At 35.3% G+C, this 20,767-nt stretch overlaps 1 protein-coding gene and 1 pseudogene across 3 annotated transcripts in view; both read left to right on the top strand.

Annotated features, from left to right (window-relative positions):
- Nucleotides 1-20,767, top strand: part of SENP7 (SUMO specific peptidase 7) — a 133,479-nt gene that overhangs the window by 1,697 nt on the left and 111,015 nt on the right. For all 3 annotated transcript variants that reach the window (XM_054577393.1, XM_054577392.1, XM_054577391.1), the window contains exons 2-3: nucleotides 6,495-6,547; nucleotides 20,052-20,150. In XM_054577393.1, coding sequence (XP_054433368.1) covers nucleotides 6,495-6,547; nucleotides 20,052-20,150 — 152 coding nt within the window. The remainder of the gene's footprint in view (nucleotides 1-6,494; nucleotides 6,548-20,051; nucleotides 20,151-20,767) is intronic.
- LOC129073751 (uncharacterized) lies at nucleotides 4,099-4,192 on the top strand (annotated as a pseudogene).

Genomic DNA, 20,767 nt, shown 5'->3' with positions numbered 1-20,767 from the left:
ACTTCTGTTACCTCTGTAACTTTCTGAATAAACTGTCTCTTACAATTTGGAAAAAAAACAAAACAAAAAAAACTTATATAGAGATATGTATGCCGGCAGTAGATCAGTGTTTTTTTTAAAATACTTTCTTTCTTCCCTAAAACCTTCAAGTAAAGTTGACACGTTGGGAAAACGCACACTGTTTATCTGATGTCATTTCTGTGTTTCCTAACACAACTTTAGGGGTAGTCATTTCCTTAGTTTCAAATTCACTCATGAGAAGCTTCTCAAGCTTTTCCTCAGAGTATATTGAATCTATATTTTAAAATTATTTATAAGCATGATTATCTTATTTTCAAGTTCTCAAGGTTGTCACATCAGTAAATTAAATGGGGAAAATTTTTAAAAAAATATTGGCACCTGAGATGGTTTACTAACAGTAGAATGAATTAGTAATTAAATTCATGGCTCATTCAAGAGAGAATGACTATTAGAAATACTTAACAACAACAGCAACAACAGAAGTATAACATATATTAAGAGGTATAGGTCGCAATCTCAAATGGGTTTTTGAATTTAAACTGGAAAGTTCAAGTAAACTTTAGGTTTTTAACTGGTTGCTTCAGGCAACATTCTTCAAGATCTATATTCACTCTCTTCTGAGTTAAATGTACGTGTTTTTTTGAGTACTTAGGGACTAAGCAGTGTGCTAAGACTTTTACAAACTTTAATTCTTTCACAAGCCTTATAAGGTCATTATTTTTCTAATTTACAGATGAGGAGACTGGAACTTCGGAAGACTTTGTTAGCAATAATAAGCAGAGCCAGGGTTCAAAATCTGGGCTTTCTGATTACAAATTTATAATTTTAACCTCTTCTATTGTCATAGGATGTTAGTGAGCCTACATGGGAAAAAAGAAGGTTCTGTGGACAATTATGTGTGACAACTGTAGTTACAAGAACATTTTATTTACTTCAGGACTTTTCAGAGTGCTTCCTATGCCTCTGTACATGTGCCTCTTCAAGAGAGTGAGCATGCAATGTTTCTCTGACTTGCTTGATTTTGAAACTCTTCCCTTCTCCCCCAGTTTCTTTGAGTAGAGAGAGACTTGCAAGTGGTATTGGGGGCTCAAAATAGAGTAGAAAGTCAATTAGGGATAAGTATAATAACTGTTACTGTAGGTAATCTTGAAAGTCTTTGTTAAAGCAAGTTTGAGTTTGTAGTATAGCTGTAGTTACTACAATTAGGTGACTTTCTTCACCAGTGCTAAGTAGTCCAGGAAGAAGAATTTGGAAAAAAAAAAGAATTTAGTTTTAATTAGGGTTAAAGGGTATGACAGAATATGGGGGCAAAAAAATGGGTTCAGTGTGAGTAAGGGAAGGGAAGGGTCAAAGGACAGTATGTTGTAGAATGAGAGTTTCATATTTGAGAACTTGAAAAGTGCAACACTGTTCTTGAAATCCATTCATGAATGTATGTTTCTAAAATGAAGATGTGTAGAGGAAGTTTGTTAGAGTAGACTAAATTAAGGTAAGTCCTTTATATTGAGTGAGTTGATTAATAGAAGTGTTAGAAATTCACATTGACGGTAGATTATAATGATAGAGAGGAAAACTATGAATCAAGTAACAGAATATTCTAGGAATGTTAGAGAGCTGGTCTTGGCTCAGTACATGACAATCACAAATATGGGTGAGATAATATATCCACTTTATGGGAATTTTTAAAAAGAAATTACTGCAGTTAAGATAGAATATTCATTGGGCCCTGGCTACTGTGGCTCGGTGGATTGAGCACTGGCCTGTGAATCAAAGGGTTGCCGGTTTGATTCCCAGTCAGGGCCCATGCCGGGGTTGCCGGCCAAGAGGCAACCCAGTGTGGTGTTTCTCTCACACATTGATGTTTCTCTACCTCCCTTCTTTTCTCCCTTTTACTCTCTCTAAAAATAAATAAATAAAATCTTTAAAAAAAAAGAATATTCATTGGAAGTGGTGGTTGAGGGAGGAGATTGTTAATCTCTACTCCTAATTTTGTATATTGGAGAAGAACCTTGAGAGTGTCTTAAAAAAATGATGTAGTCAATAAAAAGCTAGGATTCAGTTAAACTAAGGTGGAAGAAATGTTCAAGGAAAAGATTCAGAACATAAGGAAATTGTATTACTCTGGAAAGGAATTTAGTGGGCTAGAGAAGAGAGAGAAGAATGTAGATGAAAGGGTAGAGCTGAATTACATGAGATGTAAGGCTGTAGGGGTTGGCATCTAAAGTTGTGAATGTGATTTTCAGGCCTGATGACGGAAGGCAGAGGATTGGAAAGTAGATTAGAGGGACATGTAACACAGAAGATTGGAAGTTTTTTATGGTATGGTCTCAAACCTGCCTTCCAGATGGATAACTCTAATGTGAGTCTTCATTAATTTAGGAGGCTGGCTAATATGAGCTGCTTTATCCTAGCTGTCTGTCTAAAACATCAAAGCTCAGTTCAATTATTTGTTTCTAAGAACTGTCTTTTAACTCAAACTTAAAATTATACCAATATCTGAATTTTAAGTGGTTATCAATGACACAGGAACTGAGCTCCCAAAAATTTATTAAACAATCTGACTTACTAGAAGAACTTAAATATAACTTCAATGAAAAGGCTGAACTTCAGTGGGTTCCTCCATGCACCTGTTACATGATGTTTATCAAATTTCATTATATATTCTACCTTGTTCAGTTGTTTAGTTTGTGCTGTTCTACTGTTAACTCTGTGACAGGGACTGTCTTGTCTTTAATCCCCATAGCATCCACCATCTCTAGAGTTTACTGGGTAAGAATACTGCCTCTGGAATCAGATCAGTGATGGGTCCACATGGTGACCTTGGGCAAGTTATTTGGATTCTTCACACCTAAATTTTTCATCTGGAAAATAGAGATAATATCTTTACTGATCTCATGAGGTTTTTTGAAAAGAGATTATTTTTAGAGATAGAGGGAGAGAGGGAGAAAGAGGGAGAGAAACATTGATTTCTGAGAGAAACATCCATTGGTTGTCTCTCGCATGCCTCCAACAGGGGACTTGGCTTGCAACCTAGGCGTGTGGCCTGACCCAGAATCTAACCTGCAACCTTTAGGTTTGCATCTGGCACTCAATCCACTGAGCCACACCAGCCAGGGCCTCATGGGGCTTTTATAAGGATTAAATAAAATCATCTGTGTAAAGTACTTAGCGTAGTGCCTGGCAATGGTAATTGCTATTACCCTAAATAAAAGTTTATTAAATAAATAAGTGAATGATTCCAGAAGTTACTTGATACTCATATATTTAGAAGGAGAATAATTAGATTTTCCTACATGCTAATACTAATATATACTAAAGTCTCTTGAAGAGGTATATTTTAATATAAAATATAATAATAGTTATCATTGATTTTGCACTAACTATATGACAGACATGATGCTAAACACTTTGATATAGACTGTGTCACTTTAGTCTTAACAGTTGAAAAGCTGGTTATCCTGAGTCTTAGAGAAGTGACAACTAGTAAGCAAGATATAAATTTATGTTGTTTGGCTTTAAAATCTGTGCTCCTGAGCACTGTTCTGTAGCAGATAATCATAAGTAGAAGCACATCTTCTGTATGTTTATTAAAATGCCCTGAAACCAACCTAGTGTAAGGTGGAGCAACTCAATTATAAAAACTCCTAAAATTTTGGGAAGTTACAATAGTATTAAAGAAATATGGTAATATGCCCCAAAACAGTATAGAAGCACTTTTAACTCAATCAGTTTGGAAATAGTAATCTATAAATTGTAATATTTTTTTAAAAGTCCTCACCTTAGGGTTCTTTATTGATCTGGGAGAGACAGGAAGGGGTGGGGGGGAGAGAGAGAGAGAGAGAGAAAGAGAGAAAGAGAGAGAGTGCGCGCGCACATTGATTGATTGCCTCCCATACCTGCCCAAACTGGGGATCGAAAGGAAACCTAGGAATTTGCCCTGACCAGGGATTGAACCCACAGCCTTTTCGTTTATGGGATGACGTTCCAACCAACTGAGCCACCCTGTCAGGATTGTGAATTGTAATTTAAGCAATTGATATTCCCTTTTTTTAAATCCATATTTAAATTGACTGGAGTAAGACTATACTTTCAGGGATCATTTTTATAGTTTGTTACTAGAGAGGTTACTTTGAACATGTAGAGCACCTCATCTGTGAGGAGGAGGAACAGTGTTCTCTAGAAAAAAATAAAATAAAAAGATAACTAAAATTGACTAGAAAGTGAAATTTAAATAAGGTAAAGAGTAAAAACTTTTAAATGATCAAAGGCTTATATAGAGGTTAAAATAATTTTTACATTAAGGTTTGCTTCAAGAAATGACTATAGCCCTGGCTGGTGTGGCTTAGTGGATTCAGTGCTGGCCTATGAACAGAAGGTCACCAGTTTCATTCCCTTTTGGGGCACATGGCTGGGTTGTGGGCCAGGTCCCAAGCTGGGGGTGTGCGAGAGGAAACCAATGGATGTTTCTCTCACACGGCAATGCTTTATATATACATACTTGTGTAGTAATCACCTAGATCAAGATATAGGACATTTCTAGCCTCTCAGAAGGCTGACTTATATCACTTCCTGGTCAATATGCCTTCTCTCCCCAGGAGTCCCCTATTTAGAACTTTTGCCCATTTTGAAGATTGGGTTGTCTATCTTTGATTTGTAGTTCTTTATACAGTCTAGTTATATGAATTATACTTAGGGCTTTGCCCATTTTGAAGATTGGGTTGTCTCGCCTTTGCTTTGGAGTTGTGTTGTTTCTATTTATTTATTTATTTATTTATTTATTTATTTATTTATTTATATTTAGAGAGACAGGGGAGGGAGGGAGAAAGAGAGGGAGATAGAAACCTTGATGTGTGAGAGATGCATTGACCATTGGCCTCTCAAACACCCCCAACTGGGAACTTGGCCCACAACCCAGGCTTGTGCCCTGACTGAATCAAATGAGCGGCCTTTTGGTTCACAGGCTGGTGCTCAAATCCATTGAGCTACACCATCCAGGGCTGCAGGAGTTCTTTATACATTTTAGTTATGAGTCAGGTCTATAAATTATGCATTATTATTAATGATAGTCATAATGCTTTACATATTTAGATATATGTACTATGAATAATCTCTGGCTTGCCTTCTCACTGTCTTAATGAAGAGGTTTGATGAACAGAAGTTCTTAATTTTTTTAAAAAGGTTTTTTTCTTTTTTAAAGATTTTACTTATTTATTTTAAGAGAGTTGGGAAGGAAGGGAGAAAGAGAGGAGGAGAAATGCTGATGTGCAGGAGATACATCAACCTGTTGCCTCTCTCTCACCCTTAACTGGGCACCTGGCCTGCAACCCAGGCGTGGGCCCCTGACTGCGAGTTGGACCAGTGACCTTTCTGTTCATAGGCCAGCGCTCAGTCCACTGAGCCACACCTGCCAGGGCAGAAGTTCTTAGTTTTAATGAAGTTGAGTTTATTAATCTTTTTCTTTCTAATACTGCTTGTGTCTTGTTTGAGAAATCTTTGCCCGCCCCATATCAGGTGTGGGATGTTCCATTCCTTTTTATTCTAGACACTTTATTTATTTAGTCTAGAAGCTTTATTTATATTCTTTTTTCTTTGACATTTGAATCTATGACCCATTTAAAATTAATTTTTGTGTATAGTGTGATATAGAAATCAGGTTTGTTTATTTATTTTCCTATTTGGTTATCAAGTTGCTTCAGCATTGCTTATTGAAAATACCATCCCTTTACCACTGAATTGCAGTGGTGTGTTTGCTGTAAATAGATAACCATATATATGTATGGATTTCTACCATTTCTTTTTATTATGAGATATAATATTCTGTGATACATTCCAGTAAGTCGTAAGTTCCAGGAAAGCTTGGGCTGTGTTTAATTTGCTCATTGCACTGTACTCACTGCTTAACACAGTGCCAGGAAGATGATAGACATTCAATAAATATTTGCTGATTGAATGAAAGAATCATAAAAAAAAATCTTCAGGAAGTCTGAAAAATATTGGTGAAGAAAGGCTCAACCTGTCCTCAGGTGCATAGATGATTAAATACGTAGTATTAAAAGTGCTTTTGTAAAATATTTCCAATTCTAGTTCTCAGTTTCTGTTTTGTTCCCCCAACCCCAACCATAAAAATTTGAGAATTTCTGGTAATATGGTTCAACCAACATTTATTAAGCACCTATTGGATGTTATGACATTTGCCAGGGAATTTCTTAATTAGTTCTTAGACCCAAGTTTAGTCTTTTTTTTAAATTGTCATCAAACATATATCATTTAATGGAGACATTTTTCTAAGAATCTGCTACTCTTTTGATTATTTTTTGACCTTTATGTTTTTAGTCTGTTAGGTTTTGTAAAATGTATCAATATAAATTCTAGATCTAAATTAGTTGAAAGCAAAGAATGGCTGTGAAAGGATTTATTTTATTACATTGTTTATCTCATTTAGATATTAAATGATTTTTATCATGTCTTTGTAGAAATTGTCACAGAAGGAAAAAGGAAAAAGTCTTCACCTTCTGAGTTACATAAGGTATGCATTAGTTTTCCTTTTAACCTGTTCATTATCTTTAAAGTTACTAATGAAAATATTTTGCTATTTGTCTTTTATTTATTTATTTATTTATCCTCACCTGAGGACATTTTTTTTTTTCATTGCTTTTAGAGAGAGAGAGGAAGGGAGAAAGAGAGAGAAACATTGATGTGACAGAGAAGCATCTATTGGTTGCCTTCTTGTATGCTCCCTTACTGGGGATCGAGCCCAGAATTTGGGTACGTGCCCTGACTGGGAATCAAACCCATTACCCTTCGGTCTACTATAGGATGACGCTCCAACCAACTAAGCCCATCGGCCAGGGTGCCATTTGTCTTTTTAATAAAATTTTAAAGAAAATACTGTAAAACTATAACTAGTGTTTTATGGAGAATGGTATATTCTAATTAACCAAAGGTTAGCCAGGAAACCCTCTCTGGTAGCAGCCTTGTTGAAGTCATTGTAAGATATCCCAGTATACTTTCCAGGCCTCGTTTTAGATTTTATATAAAATGTAAGAGAGTATTTCTTTGATGATTGAATGTATTAGAGCACCTCACATTCATTCATTTTAATACTGTAAATGTACGAATTATCCTCAAGTCATCTGCTGAAATAATTGTTTGAAATATAATATCTTAAACATTTTTAAAGATTATTTATTTATTTATTTCTTCTCTATAAGCTAAGAGTAGCAAAACAATCAAAATGAAGTTTCTACCTACTTAGAAAGTGTTTCAAAAAATTAGTCCATTTTTAGAAAGGTAATTATTTTTCCTGTAGAATTTTGTGATTTAAATGTAGTAGTACCCTGATTTACATTGTAATAATTTATTAGACACTTTTCTCTGAAGCATTTCAAGTTATGCACAGAAGACTTTAATGTGGCACAGAGAACTTTTATTTGGTACGTTTTATGGAAAAAGGCTGGCTATGAGAGGGACTCAAGAGTACTTTATAAGACTACAAATAATTTGGGTTTAGGTACTCTATTTCTACCTTAGCTTACTTCTCAGATTTGCCAGATGTGGTTTCTTTATGTCAAATTCTGGATTTAGCTTGAGTGGGTTAAGTGAGGGAGGTTAAAAAAAAAATCTTATACTGCTACTAGACCCAGTTTTAAGTATCTGTGTAACTACTTTTCTGTTTACTGCTTCCAGTGAAGTGAAATGCTCTGCTTTAGGCTATTGCTTCATGCAATTTAATCTGAAGTTCCACCATTAGAAATTCATAATATTGAGTAAACACATTTCTCTTTCCTATTTTAGATGTTGTACAGTATTTTTTAACTTTTTATTTTCAAGTAACTTTAGATTTATAGAAACATTACAGAAATAATACAGTTCTTGTCTACCCTCCACTCAACTTCCCCCATGTTAATATCTTACATAACCTTAGTACAATGATCAAAATTAAGAAATTAACATTAGTAGAATACTTTAAATTAAACTACAGGCATTATTTGGATTTCATCAGTTTTTCCACTAATGTCACTTTTCTGTTCAAGGATCCTATCAAGGATCCCACATTGTATTTAGTTGTCAACGTCTTCTTGATTTCCTGCATTCTATGACTTTAGTCTTAGACTTTCGTCTTTAGTTTTTTTTTCTTTCACGAAACTGTTAAAGAATACTGGTCAGTATTTTGTTACATATCCCTCAATTTTGGTTTGCCTCAAATTTCTTATGGTAGATTAAGGTTATGACTTTTTGAGAAGAATACAACAGAAGTGATATGCCCTTCTCAATGTATCCTTGTCAGGGGATACATGATGATCATATGTCTTATCATTGGTCAGTCTTTATCTCCTGCTTAAGATGGTGTCTGCCTGGTTATTTCACTGTAAAGCTACTCCCTCCTTTTGTAATAAATAGATACCTTGGGAGAGATAGTTTGAAACTATGCAAGTGTGCTTTCTCTTAAACTTTGAACCACTGTTTTAGTGTCTTGCAGTGGAGCTTGTCTGCAACAATTATATAAGATATGCTATTGGTGATTTTTCTATTTCCCTCATTCCCTCTGTATTTATTAATTGAAGTTCTTTTGTAAGGGAGAGCTGTCCCTCTTCCCCCTTATTTACTTATTCAAGTATTTACTTGCATCAATACAGATTCATAGATATTTATTTTATTCTATCGGTTATAATGTACTGCTATCTCTATTTTTATTGGTTTTATTGGTCAAAGTTTTCCAGGTTAGGCATTGGGAGAGCTTTCAAGTTGGCTTCTGTGTTTTTAAGACATGCTCCTATCTTTTTTGGAGCACTTCCTTACTTTATGGTACTACAAGATACTTTCCAAGGAGCCCTGGTTCTTTTCTTTCTTTCTTTTTTAAAAGATTTTATTTATTTATTTATTTTTTTGAGAGAAGGGAAAGGTGGGAGAAAGAAAGGGAGAGAAACATATATCACTTGCCTCTTGCATGCCCCCAACTCAAGACCTGGCCTGCAACCCAGGTATGTGCCCTGACCAGGAATTGAACTGGTAACTTTTAGGTCCACAGGCTGGCGCTCAATCCACTGAGCCATACCAGCCAGGGAGCCCTGGTTCTTTTTATTGAAGAGTGGTATTTAGAAATTTGGGTCTGGATGCTAGATATGCTCATTGCTGCTGGGGTGTCAAAGTATATAGGTTCTCTCAATAGACAGGACTAGAAAAGTGTGTATACTTACCCATACACATATACACATCTCTGTGTTAATTTCTCTAATTACGTACATGTATACCTATAAAAAGCCATTAATTCAATACTGAAACTTCCAATTCTAATTCAGTACTGGCTTATCATGGCCTTCCCCTTTTCCTTATTTTTAACTCCCCCCCGCCCCGTCTCATTATCTATATATTTATAGATAATATATTTACTTAGATATATATTTACTTAGTTATTCAACAGTAATATACAAAGTTATACTGTTGCACTTTAAAAAATGTAGAAATTCCTAGAAAATTAGCATATTAAATTCATGTTAGTAGTTTATATTATTGCTTTTTCTCTCAAGCCAGATAGGGAAATAAATTACTGTAAGAATTAGAGTTTTGATGGATATAAGGACAAGGCACTGACAATATTTTGAGTTTAAAGTATTTAAAAAATATTTCTAAAGCAAATCTAGTTTGTTGCAGAAAAATTAGAAAATTTAACTGAGCAAAAAGAAGACTACCTAGACACAATTTCTTGTATATCCTTCTAGTTTGCCTGTCTATATATCTATTTATATTAAACAAGTATATATTAAAAATAGAAAAACACAAAATACTGTTTTATAATTTGCTTTTTCTACTTATATGGTAAACATCATTTTCTTTTTTTTTCTTAAAGATTTTTACTCATTCTTAGAGAGAGGAGAGGGAGAGAAACATCAATGTGAGAGAAGAATACCTATGGGTTGCCTCTCCCATGTGCCCCAACTGGGGATCAGGCCCACAACTCAGTCATGTGCCCTGGCCTGGAATCGAACTGGCAGCATTCACCTTGTGGAATGACACCCAACTAACTGAGCCACACTGGTCAGGGCTGAACATCATTTTCTAAAATCAAATTTAAAACATGACTCAGTAGATATGTATTGAACATGCATAACTACACCAGGGAAACAGTGGTAAATGTGTTTTAAAAAATAAGAGTTTATTTGAGCCAAACTGATCATGTATGATAGGGAGCTAGATCTCAAATGCTCTAGAGAATAACAATGTGGCAGTTTCTTTTATGCATTTGAAATTAAAGATGGGACATAAGAAAGATTGGAGAAAGGAAGATGAGGACTGGATTATAGGATAGTTAACAAAATCATGATCATGTGCTCTCAAAATGTTAATACCCTCTTTGAGGAGTATTATTTCTGGTATTTCAAAGGTATGTTAAGCTAGACACAGAAGAATGTGGATGTGGCTGGTTTAAAATCTTTCTCTAAGGAAGGTATAGGCCTGGGGCGTGACTATCCCCCATGACCTGCCCAGTTAGGAATTTATGATCAGATCACTCTGTGAGGTTACTTTTATCCACAGTTCCTCTTTTTGTTCATAAGTTGGTAGGATGAATTGATGACCAACGTTTTGGTTAGACAGTGTGATCTCCCAGTGCTAGGAAGTCTCCTTCCTAGGAAGTCTCAGAATTGTTGTCGTCTGTTGGAGATGGCACGATACTGTAACCATGGGATCTGAGTTGAGGCCAAATTTTCTCAAAATGAGAAGGAAGGGCAGGTAAATGGAAGTCAGTCAGGTCTTATGGCCTTCATTGCAGAAGAAAACCACTCTGGATTATTTCTATCCTGTCAACTATCATGATCCTCTCAACTATTGTGAGTTTTGCCATCTGTCCCATTTTTCTGTACTTGGTTTCTAGTATAATATTTATGTGGGCCATAAAAGAATATTAATAGTTACACATGTTGAATAATCATAAAGTTGGACTAGATAGGGAAACCCAAAGAACAGGTATAACTGACTAATACCATTAGCAGGCAGGGAGAGTCAAACAAAATGGATTCTGAGTTCAGGAGCAATCTATAGGTACACAAGCCTTGTTGATGTCTTGGGATAGCTGTCTTCCTCTGGTATTGGTGGCTTCTCATTCTCGAGGAGTGTTTGATGTTAATAGATAGGAGTAGATGTTCATTTGTGGTTATGTGTCTGATAAATTCCCTTTCAATGAGGTTAGAAAATGTTTTTTATTTGATGTCCTTTCTAATAAAACAAAAATCTCCAGGTGGCAGTCAGTGATCTTTAAACTCATTGCTCCTGGGAGCTTGCTGTGAAAGGAAGCAGTTACCAACTTGGCATTTTCTTGAAGTGACTCTATCAAACCTTGGCAATAGGGTAAGATGTCTCCTTTCAGTAATGTCAGCTAGTAAGTTCCTTCATCTAAGTCCAGCTTAAATACACTGTGATGTATAAAGGAATACAAAAAACAAAAAAATGGGGGAGCCAGGGAGCAGGGAAGAGCCAAGCAGCCATTATGGGTTTCCCGTAGTCTCAACTATTTGTTTAATTTACAACCATTTTTTATCCATACAATATATCCTAGAAGTTTTTCTACATACAATATATCCTAGAAGTTTTTCTACATATTTTGAGATTTTTAACCCTTAAAACCTCAATGTCTAATGAAAACTAAAAATTACTCAGTTAGCATTCTTTAGCTTAGACATTTTTATACCTCCAGAAACGTTTTTCATAGACACAAATGCCAGTTAACATGGATTTATTTTTTGTAAAACCCAAAACAGAAACATGACTGATTTACTTAAACTAAAAAATTAAGTTAACTTTTATTTGCTAAGGATTAATCTTAGATCATGTAAGCTTAAAAAGCATTTGTGCTAATTTTTTTATATATAAGAATTTTAGAATACCAGTTCTTATAAGCACTTGCCTTTAAATTAATTTTTGTGTTTTTGTTATTATTTTCTTTAATCCTCACCAGAGGACATTTTTTCATTGCTTTTAGAGACAGAATAAGAGAGGCAGGGGGAGAGAGAAACATTGATGCGAAAGAGAAGCATCGACTAGCTGCCTCCTATATGTGTCTGGACGAGGGATCATACACACCCAAACCTGGGATTGAACTCACATCCTAGGCATGTGCCCTGACTGGGAATCAAACCCTCGATCTTTCAGTTACAGAATGATGCTCCAACCCACTGAGCCGCACTGTCCAGGGCTGTTTCTTTCTTTCTTTTTTTTAAATTGTATTTTCTTGCCTTTAAATTAATTTTAACAGTATCATCCAAAGGTAAAAAAATTATCTCACATTTATAATATACATACATAGACATAGACACAGATGCAGAGAATAGTTGAATACAAGTTTTTTTTTGAAGACATTTACAATTTATATCGATACTTGAAAGTGAAGTTCTAAATAACTTCCTGTTTTTAAAGTAAGGACAGTCATTTTTAATACCTCAAAAAATAGCGCCGACCCCTAAACAACATCATAGGTTGATTTATTTATCTAAATTCTTTTACATAGTTTCATTTTAGTTTGGGATGGCCTTTTTAAGTTCTGTCACAGTCTCTAAGTTTTTTTCCCATTCATTCTGCCTATTTTATAGCCGGCTTTTTCTACTTGTGTGTGCAAAAGATTAATTTAGAAGTATCAAAGGATCCTCATTTGACCATCTTACTATAAATGGGAGACTGACTCTAGTGGGGCTTGTTGGCTTCAGAGGAGCAATTTCTCATCTGAATTTTGAGATCTGTAGAGTCTGAACAAACTTTTAGGGAAAACCAGTGTTTACCTGCATGTCTACGGACAAGCCTAGTGTGGTGGATGTCCCTACAGGACTGTTGTACACCCTAGAGGAGATTTTTCTTCAGGCCAGAGTGGTAAACATTTTTAAAGACTATATTATATTCCATCATATGGACATATTACAGTTAATTAATTAACTTTTTAAGATTTTATTTTCAGAGAGAGGGGAAGGAAGGAAGAGGGAGAGAGAAACATTAATGTGTGAGCGAAACATCAATTGTTTGCCTCTCGCATGCCCCCCAGCTGGGGACCAGGCCTGCAGCCCAGGCATATGCCCTGGCAGAGAATTGAACCAGTCACCTTTCAGTTCGCAGGCCAGCACTCAATCCACTGAGCCACACCAGCCAGGGCTATAGTTAATTTAACCAATACCCTACTGTTATAATATTGAATTGTTTTTTTTTTGGTCTAAAACTTTTCATTTAAAATTTATATTATTTCACTTTATAAGTATAAAGAGAAAAGAAAATAATGCTGAAATATTAACTCTAACTCTTAGAATTAAGAATACCTTTGATACCCTGGCCAGGTGGCTCAGTTGCTTAGAGCATCGTGTGTGCACCAAAAGGTTATAGGTTTGATCCCAGGTCAGGGCACACACCTAGGTTTCAGGTAGAATCCCCAATTGGAGGCATGTACAGAAGGCATCCAATCAATGTTTCTCTCTCACATTGATGTTTTTTTTTCCCTCTCTCCCTCTCTGTTTCTAAAAAAATCAAACATATCCTCAGGTGAGGATTAAAAGAAACAAAAGCCTTTGATTCAAAAACTGTAATTCTTGGCCAGTTAAATGGACAGTTTAACTTCTCTGCCACTACCTCCAACCAGGTTTTATTTAAATAAATATGAAGAATTGAGTAAAAACCTTTCAATAGACAATACAAAATGGTACAACATATGAGTCTTCAGGGAAGCTTATTGCTAAAAAACATAAGAAACCAGACAGTTACATTAAACATTGATAGTCATATGACCTAAAAGCAAGTTGCTAACACCAATTTAGAGGTGCCCATTTATCTGGCAACATGACCCAGTATGGCCTAAAGAAGACTCTTATGGTGGAAATGAAACTGTAGGATTAAAGAAAAAAGCAAACAGGCACTTAGGAACACAATTAAGGGGGAAAATATTCCAGAAAACTTCCATAACTAGCAGATGGGTATGTTTCATGTTATAGAACAGACAGTCTACTATACCATTGAAAAAGCAAATAGTTAATTCAATTAAAAAGTGTTAATGACAGCAGTGAGAACACAATTAGTTGGCTATCCATACATCTGAGAGGAAATTATGCCAATGACTGGATTTTCATTTTCTTAATTTTGCAAGTGTTCAGCTCAAAGTGGCATAAACTCCAGATTCTCACTTCCAAAGATGGATTTTCACTCCTGCTTGATTGTATGCTGAAGAAATCAGAAGTCTTTAAATCACTGTCTCTCATTATAGTTTATCCTCCTGTTTTCAGGCTTTTTGAGCCATTTTTTATTTGTGTAACAAATAATTTACAGAGATGAAATTTTAAAAAACAAAACACACCAAAAAAAAAAAATTGGGAAAAAGTCACAAGTAAAATGATTTTATGGAGACAGAAGATTTTTAAAAAATGCTGTTCATGATTTAGTAGAATTAGGTGTTTGCTACTATATTGTTTAACAATTACTTGTGTTGCTCATTTTCTGAGAATTCATTCCAGTGAGAGGTGCACACTGTCATCTTGGTTTTCTGGCTGTTGATAGTCGTACTTCCTTGAAGTGGAATACATTTCCAGTTGCTGTCTTAAATGAATTTTGCTTATTGTGTCATAAAAGTTGGACTCTGATAGTTTCTGCTGTTGGTGGCACACTGAATATCCGCATAATCTTCCTTTTATTCTTCTTGGCATACATGAAGAGACCAAAGCTAATGAGGGTCACTACCAAGTAAATGCTGGTGGCTTTATTCCAGGGCTCATGCTCGCTGTAATAGATAGAGCCGTCATCACTCTGTAACCCCGGGGCTTGCCGGGTGCTCGCTCCGGAGGCAGCAGGCAATCAGGCTGTTCTGCTTGGGGCCTTTTCCCTTGGAGTTGGGGCCGGACTCTGTTCTCAGTTTTGTAAAAAAAATTATAAACAGTGCCGCAGTTATTATCCTCGTAGTCTAATCTTTGGAACATCATTATCTACTAAATTATTCTTGGCCTTTGATAGGAGCTGGATGTAGATTAATTTAAGGCTGATCTCTGGATACGTGGAGTGAGAGTGTGAATACTTTGAATTCTGCTAATGGGGACTATGGATCTTTGGATTTGTATATGGGGAGGTTAATACTCTATTTTGAAAACTGAAAATAAGACTCTTATTTTCCCTTGATAAGCCATAGCCATATCTTTTTTTTTTAAAAATAATAACTTTATATAGTACCTGAACAAGTAAGTAATTAAGATTCTGGAGTTCTGTATCAAGAACATGGCAAAGAGCATTTCAGCCTGAATTGTTTAAAGAATATATGTTAACAATGTGTAACTGTCAGTGGAATCCAGCATATATTTTTTTCCCTGGATTATCTGCTTTTGAGAGCATTTTCTTTTTGAGGTCATATCATAATGAATTAGGTTTGAAATGAACCTCAAAGTAACTGCATGAATCGATTTGCTAAATGGCTTGTTTAGTATTACATCTGAATATTAGTAAAATTCTTTTTGAATCTTTAGGTCTTTTTTTAAAAATTAATTTATTTTTCCAAATACATTTGTCTCTGCCTTCTCCCTGAATCTTTAAATCTTTTTGAGGTTTGTTATTTTGGAAGTTGTTAGAGTTCTGTCAGTGTATTTTAAGTATAACTTGAACTGAAAGGGATTTAGAACCCATTTTTTCCTTAAAAGATTAAATTCAATGTTTAAGGTATTAGGAGACTACTAAAAATACTTAGCAGTCCAATTTTTTTCTAATTTAAAGATTTTATCATTAGAGAAAGTGGGAGGGAGGGAGAAAGAGAGGGAGAGAAACACTGATGTGAGAGGGAAACATCGACTGGTCGCCTCTCCTATGTACCCAGAATGGCACCCTGACTGGGGACATGTGCCTCGACCCAGAATTGAACTGGCAGTTTTTTGCTTTGTGGGACAAGACCCCACCAACTGAGCCACGCCTGTCAGGGCTTGGAATCTATTTTGATTCTTGTAATGGAATTGTAGCATATGCTTTTGTGGAATCATTAGTATCTTAGAATCTTTGTTAGTTGTACACAGTTGAGACCATGATTAAAATTTGTCTGAGATCAGATTTTTGCAAAAAGGCTTACATATTTTTGGTTGGTTAATCATTAAAAAAAAAAGTGAGTGTAGAAAAAATTGACAGTAGTTAGTTGTACCTGATATCTGCTTGCCACTCATATACAATGTTAGAGTGAGAGATTTAGATCTATAACATATTGACCAGTTGCAGTTGAAGCATAGATTTTTTCTGGAGCTTTAAATGTTTTTTCCCCCCCTTACCTTTAATAATTGCATGGGATTTCTATTTAAAAAAGTAAACATTTGGTAACTATAGGAAACACAGAAATGAAAATTAAAATCTTTAACATTTAGAGATAATCGCTGCTAAACATTTTTGTGTATATTCTTTCATATATTTTCCATACATTTTTTTTTGCATAATAAGAGAGATCATTCTGTATTTATGCTTTTCTATTAATATTGGAAATAATTTTTAAGTTAATTATTCTGGAACATGTTTTTTAATAATATCTGTATAGTATTTCATTGTTTGGCTTTACCATTATTTTGTTTACTTACTCTTTTATCATTGTTTCTAGTTTTCTATAAGTAATACGTAGTCTGTATCCTCATTGATAAATATTTGTATATATGTACTTTGATTTTATTTCTGTAGGATAAATTCCTAAAAGTAGATTTGCTAAGGAAGACTATGTGAACATTTTCAAGGTTTTTGATGCTAGTTCAGAGTTCTAATAAATATCCAGATTTTATGTGTCTATACTTTGGGGGTAGTAGAGAGGTGCCCTGTTTGAAAACAGGGTGGGTTATATTTTTGCGTCCATCCTAATGGAATTATACATGAATATTTGTTAGGGTAAATAATTCATTGACATTGAGTTTAAGCCACTTATAGGTTAAAAGATAAAAACTAATTACTGTGGAAAAAGAATATAAAGTCTCCCACAGAGGACATCAGTGTTCTTCTATAAGATACTCACTTCACAAAGTATTCAGCACCTATAACCAGCTCTTACTTTTTGCTAAATCTCAGTTGCTTTCCTACAACTTTGAGCTTGATATCTTTTCAGGTTATTACTAGGGCTATTTAACAGATTATCCCAAAACTGAGTGATACATACTTATTTTGTTTATGAATATCTACAGTCTGTTCAGGATTCAATTGGAGATACCTTTTTCTTGTTGTTCTACTTGGAATTAGGTTGACTTGGAGGCTGGGGCCTGTAATCATCTTAAAGGCTCACTCACTCTTATCTTGATACCTGTCTTGGGAAGACTGAAATTATGTTGGTGTAAAACTATTTCTTTTTAGTCTTGCCCTGTGATCTGTCTACCACAGTAGCTTCAGGGTATCCAAGACTTTTTTTACCTATTGGCTCAGGCTCCCAAGGAGTGTATACCTGTCAATATTGGGTTGACATGATAGGGTCTGGCCAAAAAGTCTGCCTAGTTTTTTTTTTCTGTAAAATAAAAGACACATTTTTCATTTTCACCAGTAACCTTATTGATTTGGATATTCTGAGTGTGTCGTGTATCTCCTGCTGTTGGCTTCTGGTGGTTAGAGGTCAGAGGTGCTGCTAAACATCTTCCAATGCATAAGACAGCCCCACAGCAAAGAAATATTTGGCCAAAATATCAGTAGTAGCAAGAAACTTCACAAACCCCTTTTGACATGTTTGATCTGTTACAGAACCTTCTCCATATACTGCACAAGTATTTTTTTGTGTGTTTCAGTTTTGTTTTTACTTTTCTTGAAGGAGTAAAGAAAAATACACTGAAAATGTTGTGTATCTTCCATCTTCAATATTAAAATGGCTGCACAAAAAATTCACCAATTTTGATAAGTATTAAAAAATGCACGCTGATATGACAGCTGTCACAATACAATTCAACAAAATTGTTTCAAATGATGTTAAAGACAACTAAGCACTACTAGAGCTATCAAACAGAAAAAAATGTAATAGATTTTTTGGCCAACCCAACACATGCAGACCCATGGGAAAGTCTGGAGAATGAAAATCTACCTCCCTAAGTGGAGGGCAGGGAAAGACTAAAGAAAGAGACTGGCCACTCCAACGGGGCCATCACAGAAGTTTATTGAGGGAAACTTATATTTGAGGCACGTCTTGGTTGGCTGCAAGATGAAGTGGGTTCCCTGAGCCACTTGACAGGTACCATTTATATAGGGTAAAAGTGGGGGTACTAGTATGTGAATGCTACCAGGTACGGGAAATTACTTTGTATTCTTGCCTAGGTTAGAACAACAGCTTGTTCATGAACTAGCGCATAGCAGAAGGCAGGAGAGGGTTGCTGATTTATGTCACAATGAACTTCGATAATGACTAGATAGCCTTTAAGGGTGGGGTTTGTGGTAAGCAGTCTTCTTCCTGGCCTGATCCAGCTCTTGTGTCAGACAGTAATCATGTTATAAAATAGCCTTTCCTCCCCAGTATCGAGAGAGAGAGAGAGAGAGAGAGAGAGAGAGAGAGAGAGAGAGAGAGAGAGAAGGAAAAAAGGGGGAGGAAGGGAGAACTCAGAACCATGTGAGTGCTAAACAGAAGCTATATTGCTTTGACAATCCAGCTTTGGAAGTCACAGCCCTGCCCAGATTCAAGCATAAGGATCATAGGCCACACCTCCTGTTGGAATAGTGTCAGTGTTACATTGTAAAAAGAGCATGTGGGATATGGAGTGTCAGTGTTACATTGTAAAAAGAGCATGTGGGATATGGATTATTAGTGTAGCCATCTTTGGTAAATACAATATTCCACAGTATTACCTGTAGGTTGATAACCTACTCACAGAGGATTGATGGGTATGAACAGCCTGAAGCCCTTGTCTTACTCCCCTGAAAAAGCAACTGTTGTTATTAAGAATGATTGATTTAGAGATAACATTGTCTTTTGCAGATGAAGAAGTATAAAAAGGTAGCTTTTTAATACAGAATAGATATAAATAATGAAGTTGTTACTGTTGCCCAGGAGGCGTTCCTGAGCACTCAGAGGTGCTCATGAAATAGGACTTGAGATACACTTTTTTCAAATTTATTCTATCCTTCTGAGTTATGCTTTACTCCCTTTGAAATCAGTTTATGGATTGTTAATGATTGTAGTTGACATAGTGCTTATTATATGCTACATTTTGTAGGTTGAACTTGATGCCTAACCATTAGTTATAACTGTCATAATATGAAGAGTTATTTAAGTTCTAAACAAATGATTTCAAACTTGTGGCTAAGATGGATGTATTCATTCATTTATTTATTTAGCATATCATAGACATTGGAGATATAAAGGTGACTAAGTGAGGGCCATCTCTTTAAGGACTTCTGCAGTCTGGAGCAAAATTTAGATATGTGGACAAATAATTGTAATATGGTATGATATATGTGTCAGTAACATAAATCATAAATAATGTAATACAAATGAACCAATACTAATACCCAGAGAAAGGAATACCTTGGTGTGGGAGTGATGGTTATGTGGAATAAATAATAATTTTGAGCAGAATCTGAAGTATTTCAGAAGGGAGACGCAGAGGGAAGAGCATTCTAGATTGAGGGAGCAGCACAAAGTTCTAGAGATATAAAATATGACATATTTGAAGAAGGTTGAGTAAACTCAAGGTGGTTGGGGTATAGTTTGTGATGTGTGGGTGATGTGAAAGAGTCTAGATTGTTCAGAGTTTTATCTATAAGTAATAGGTACCATCTTTATATTCTTTATATTCAAGGTATTATAGCCATACTTAGATTTGTGTATTAGAGACCTCTGGGGATAGTGTTTGAGAGGTTAGAAGGGGAAAGGACACTAGGTAAGAGGATATTTATGAAGCTATTGTGATAACTTCATTTATCAACCGTTATACTGAATGAGAGGTTTTTAAAAATAAAATTATATTCAACTGCCTATAAATTAAGCACTAATTTAAAACTAAAGGAAAATATTAATGCGGGGTAATATAATGGTTCTGTTAGATGATTCAGCTCTTATTTGTATTTTAATCAAACTGATTATTTTCTCATTCTGGTTTCAGATAACAAAGATGTTAAGTGCAAAACCAGAGGATGTTTGTGTTAAATCACCACTGTCCAAACTCAGAAGCTCAGAACGGTGGGATCATCCTTCACAGGGGGTATATAAAAATTTGTTTCTTTTAAGTATATAGTGTTATCTGGTGTGTTTAAAATATTGTAGTAAAACTGAAGTTTTATTTTCTTCTATGTCCTTTTGTGTGTGTGTATGTGTTGTTATTTTTGGGTTTTAAATTCGTTTTTTAGGCATGTTAGTATTTCAGGTGTGTGTGTTGAACTGATGCTTTGAGGTTAAGGTCTTCAGTTTAAATTTAAGTATACCTTATGCATTGCTCTTCTTCATGAAATTTAACTCTCATTATTGTAAAATAAATTATACTTTAAAATTATGAAAATACTAAGCTTATTAGAATCATTTGCTCTTCTGCTTTGTAAAAATTTTTTTAAAGATTTATCTATTTTTTTTTAGTCAGAATGGGGAGGGAGGGAGAAAGAGAAGGAAAGAAACATTAATGTGTGGTTACCTCTTGTGCACCCCTTGCTGGGGACCTGGCCCACAACCCAGGCATGTTGCCTTCATTGGGAATCCAACCAGCGCCCCTTTAGTTCGCAGGCCAGCGTTCATTCCACTGAGCCACATTACCCAGTTGCTTTGTAAAGTTAAGAGGGTTTATCTTAAAGGGTGACAATTATTTTGAAAAGATATTTTAATTATAAA

Source organism: Pteronotus mesoamericanus, unplaced genomic scaffold (genome assembly GCF_021234165.1).
Source record: "Pteronotus mesoamericanus isolate MK-2021 breed Mesoamerican mustached bat unplaced genomic scaffold, CSHL_Meso_final contig_42, whole genome shotgun sequence".
In the NCBI taxonomy this organism is placed as follows: domain Eukaryota; kingdom Metazoa; phylum Chordata; class Mammalia; order Chiroptera; family Mormoopidae; genus Pteronotus; species Pteronotus mesoamericanus.
The sequence above is the reverse complement of the archived record's forward strand: the minus strand, read 5'-3'. Positions and strand labels throughout refer to the sequence as shown.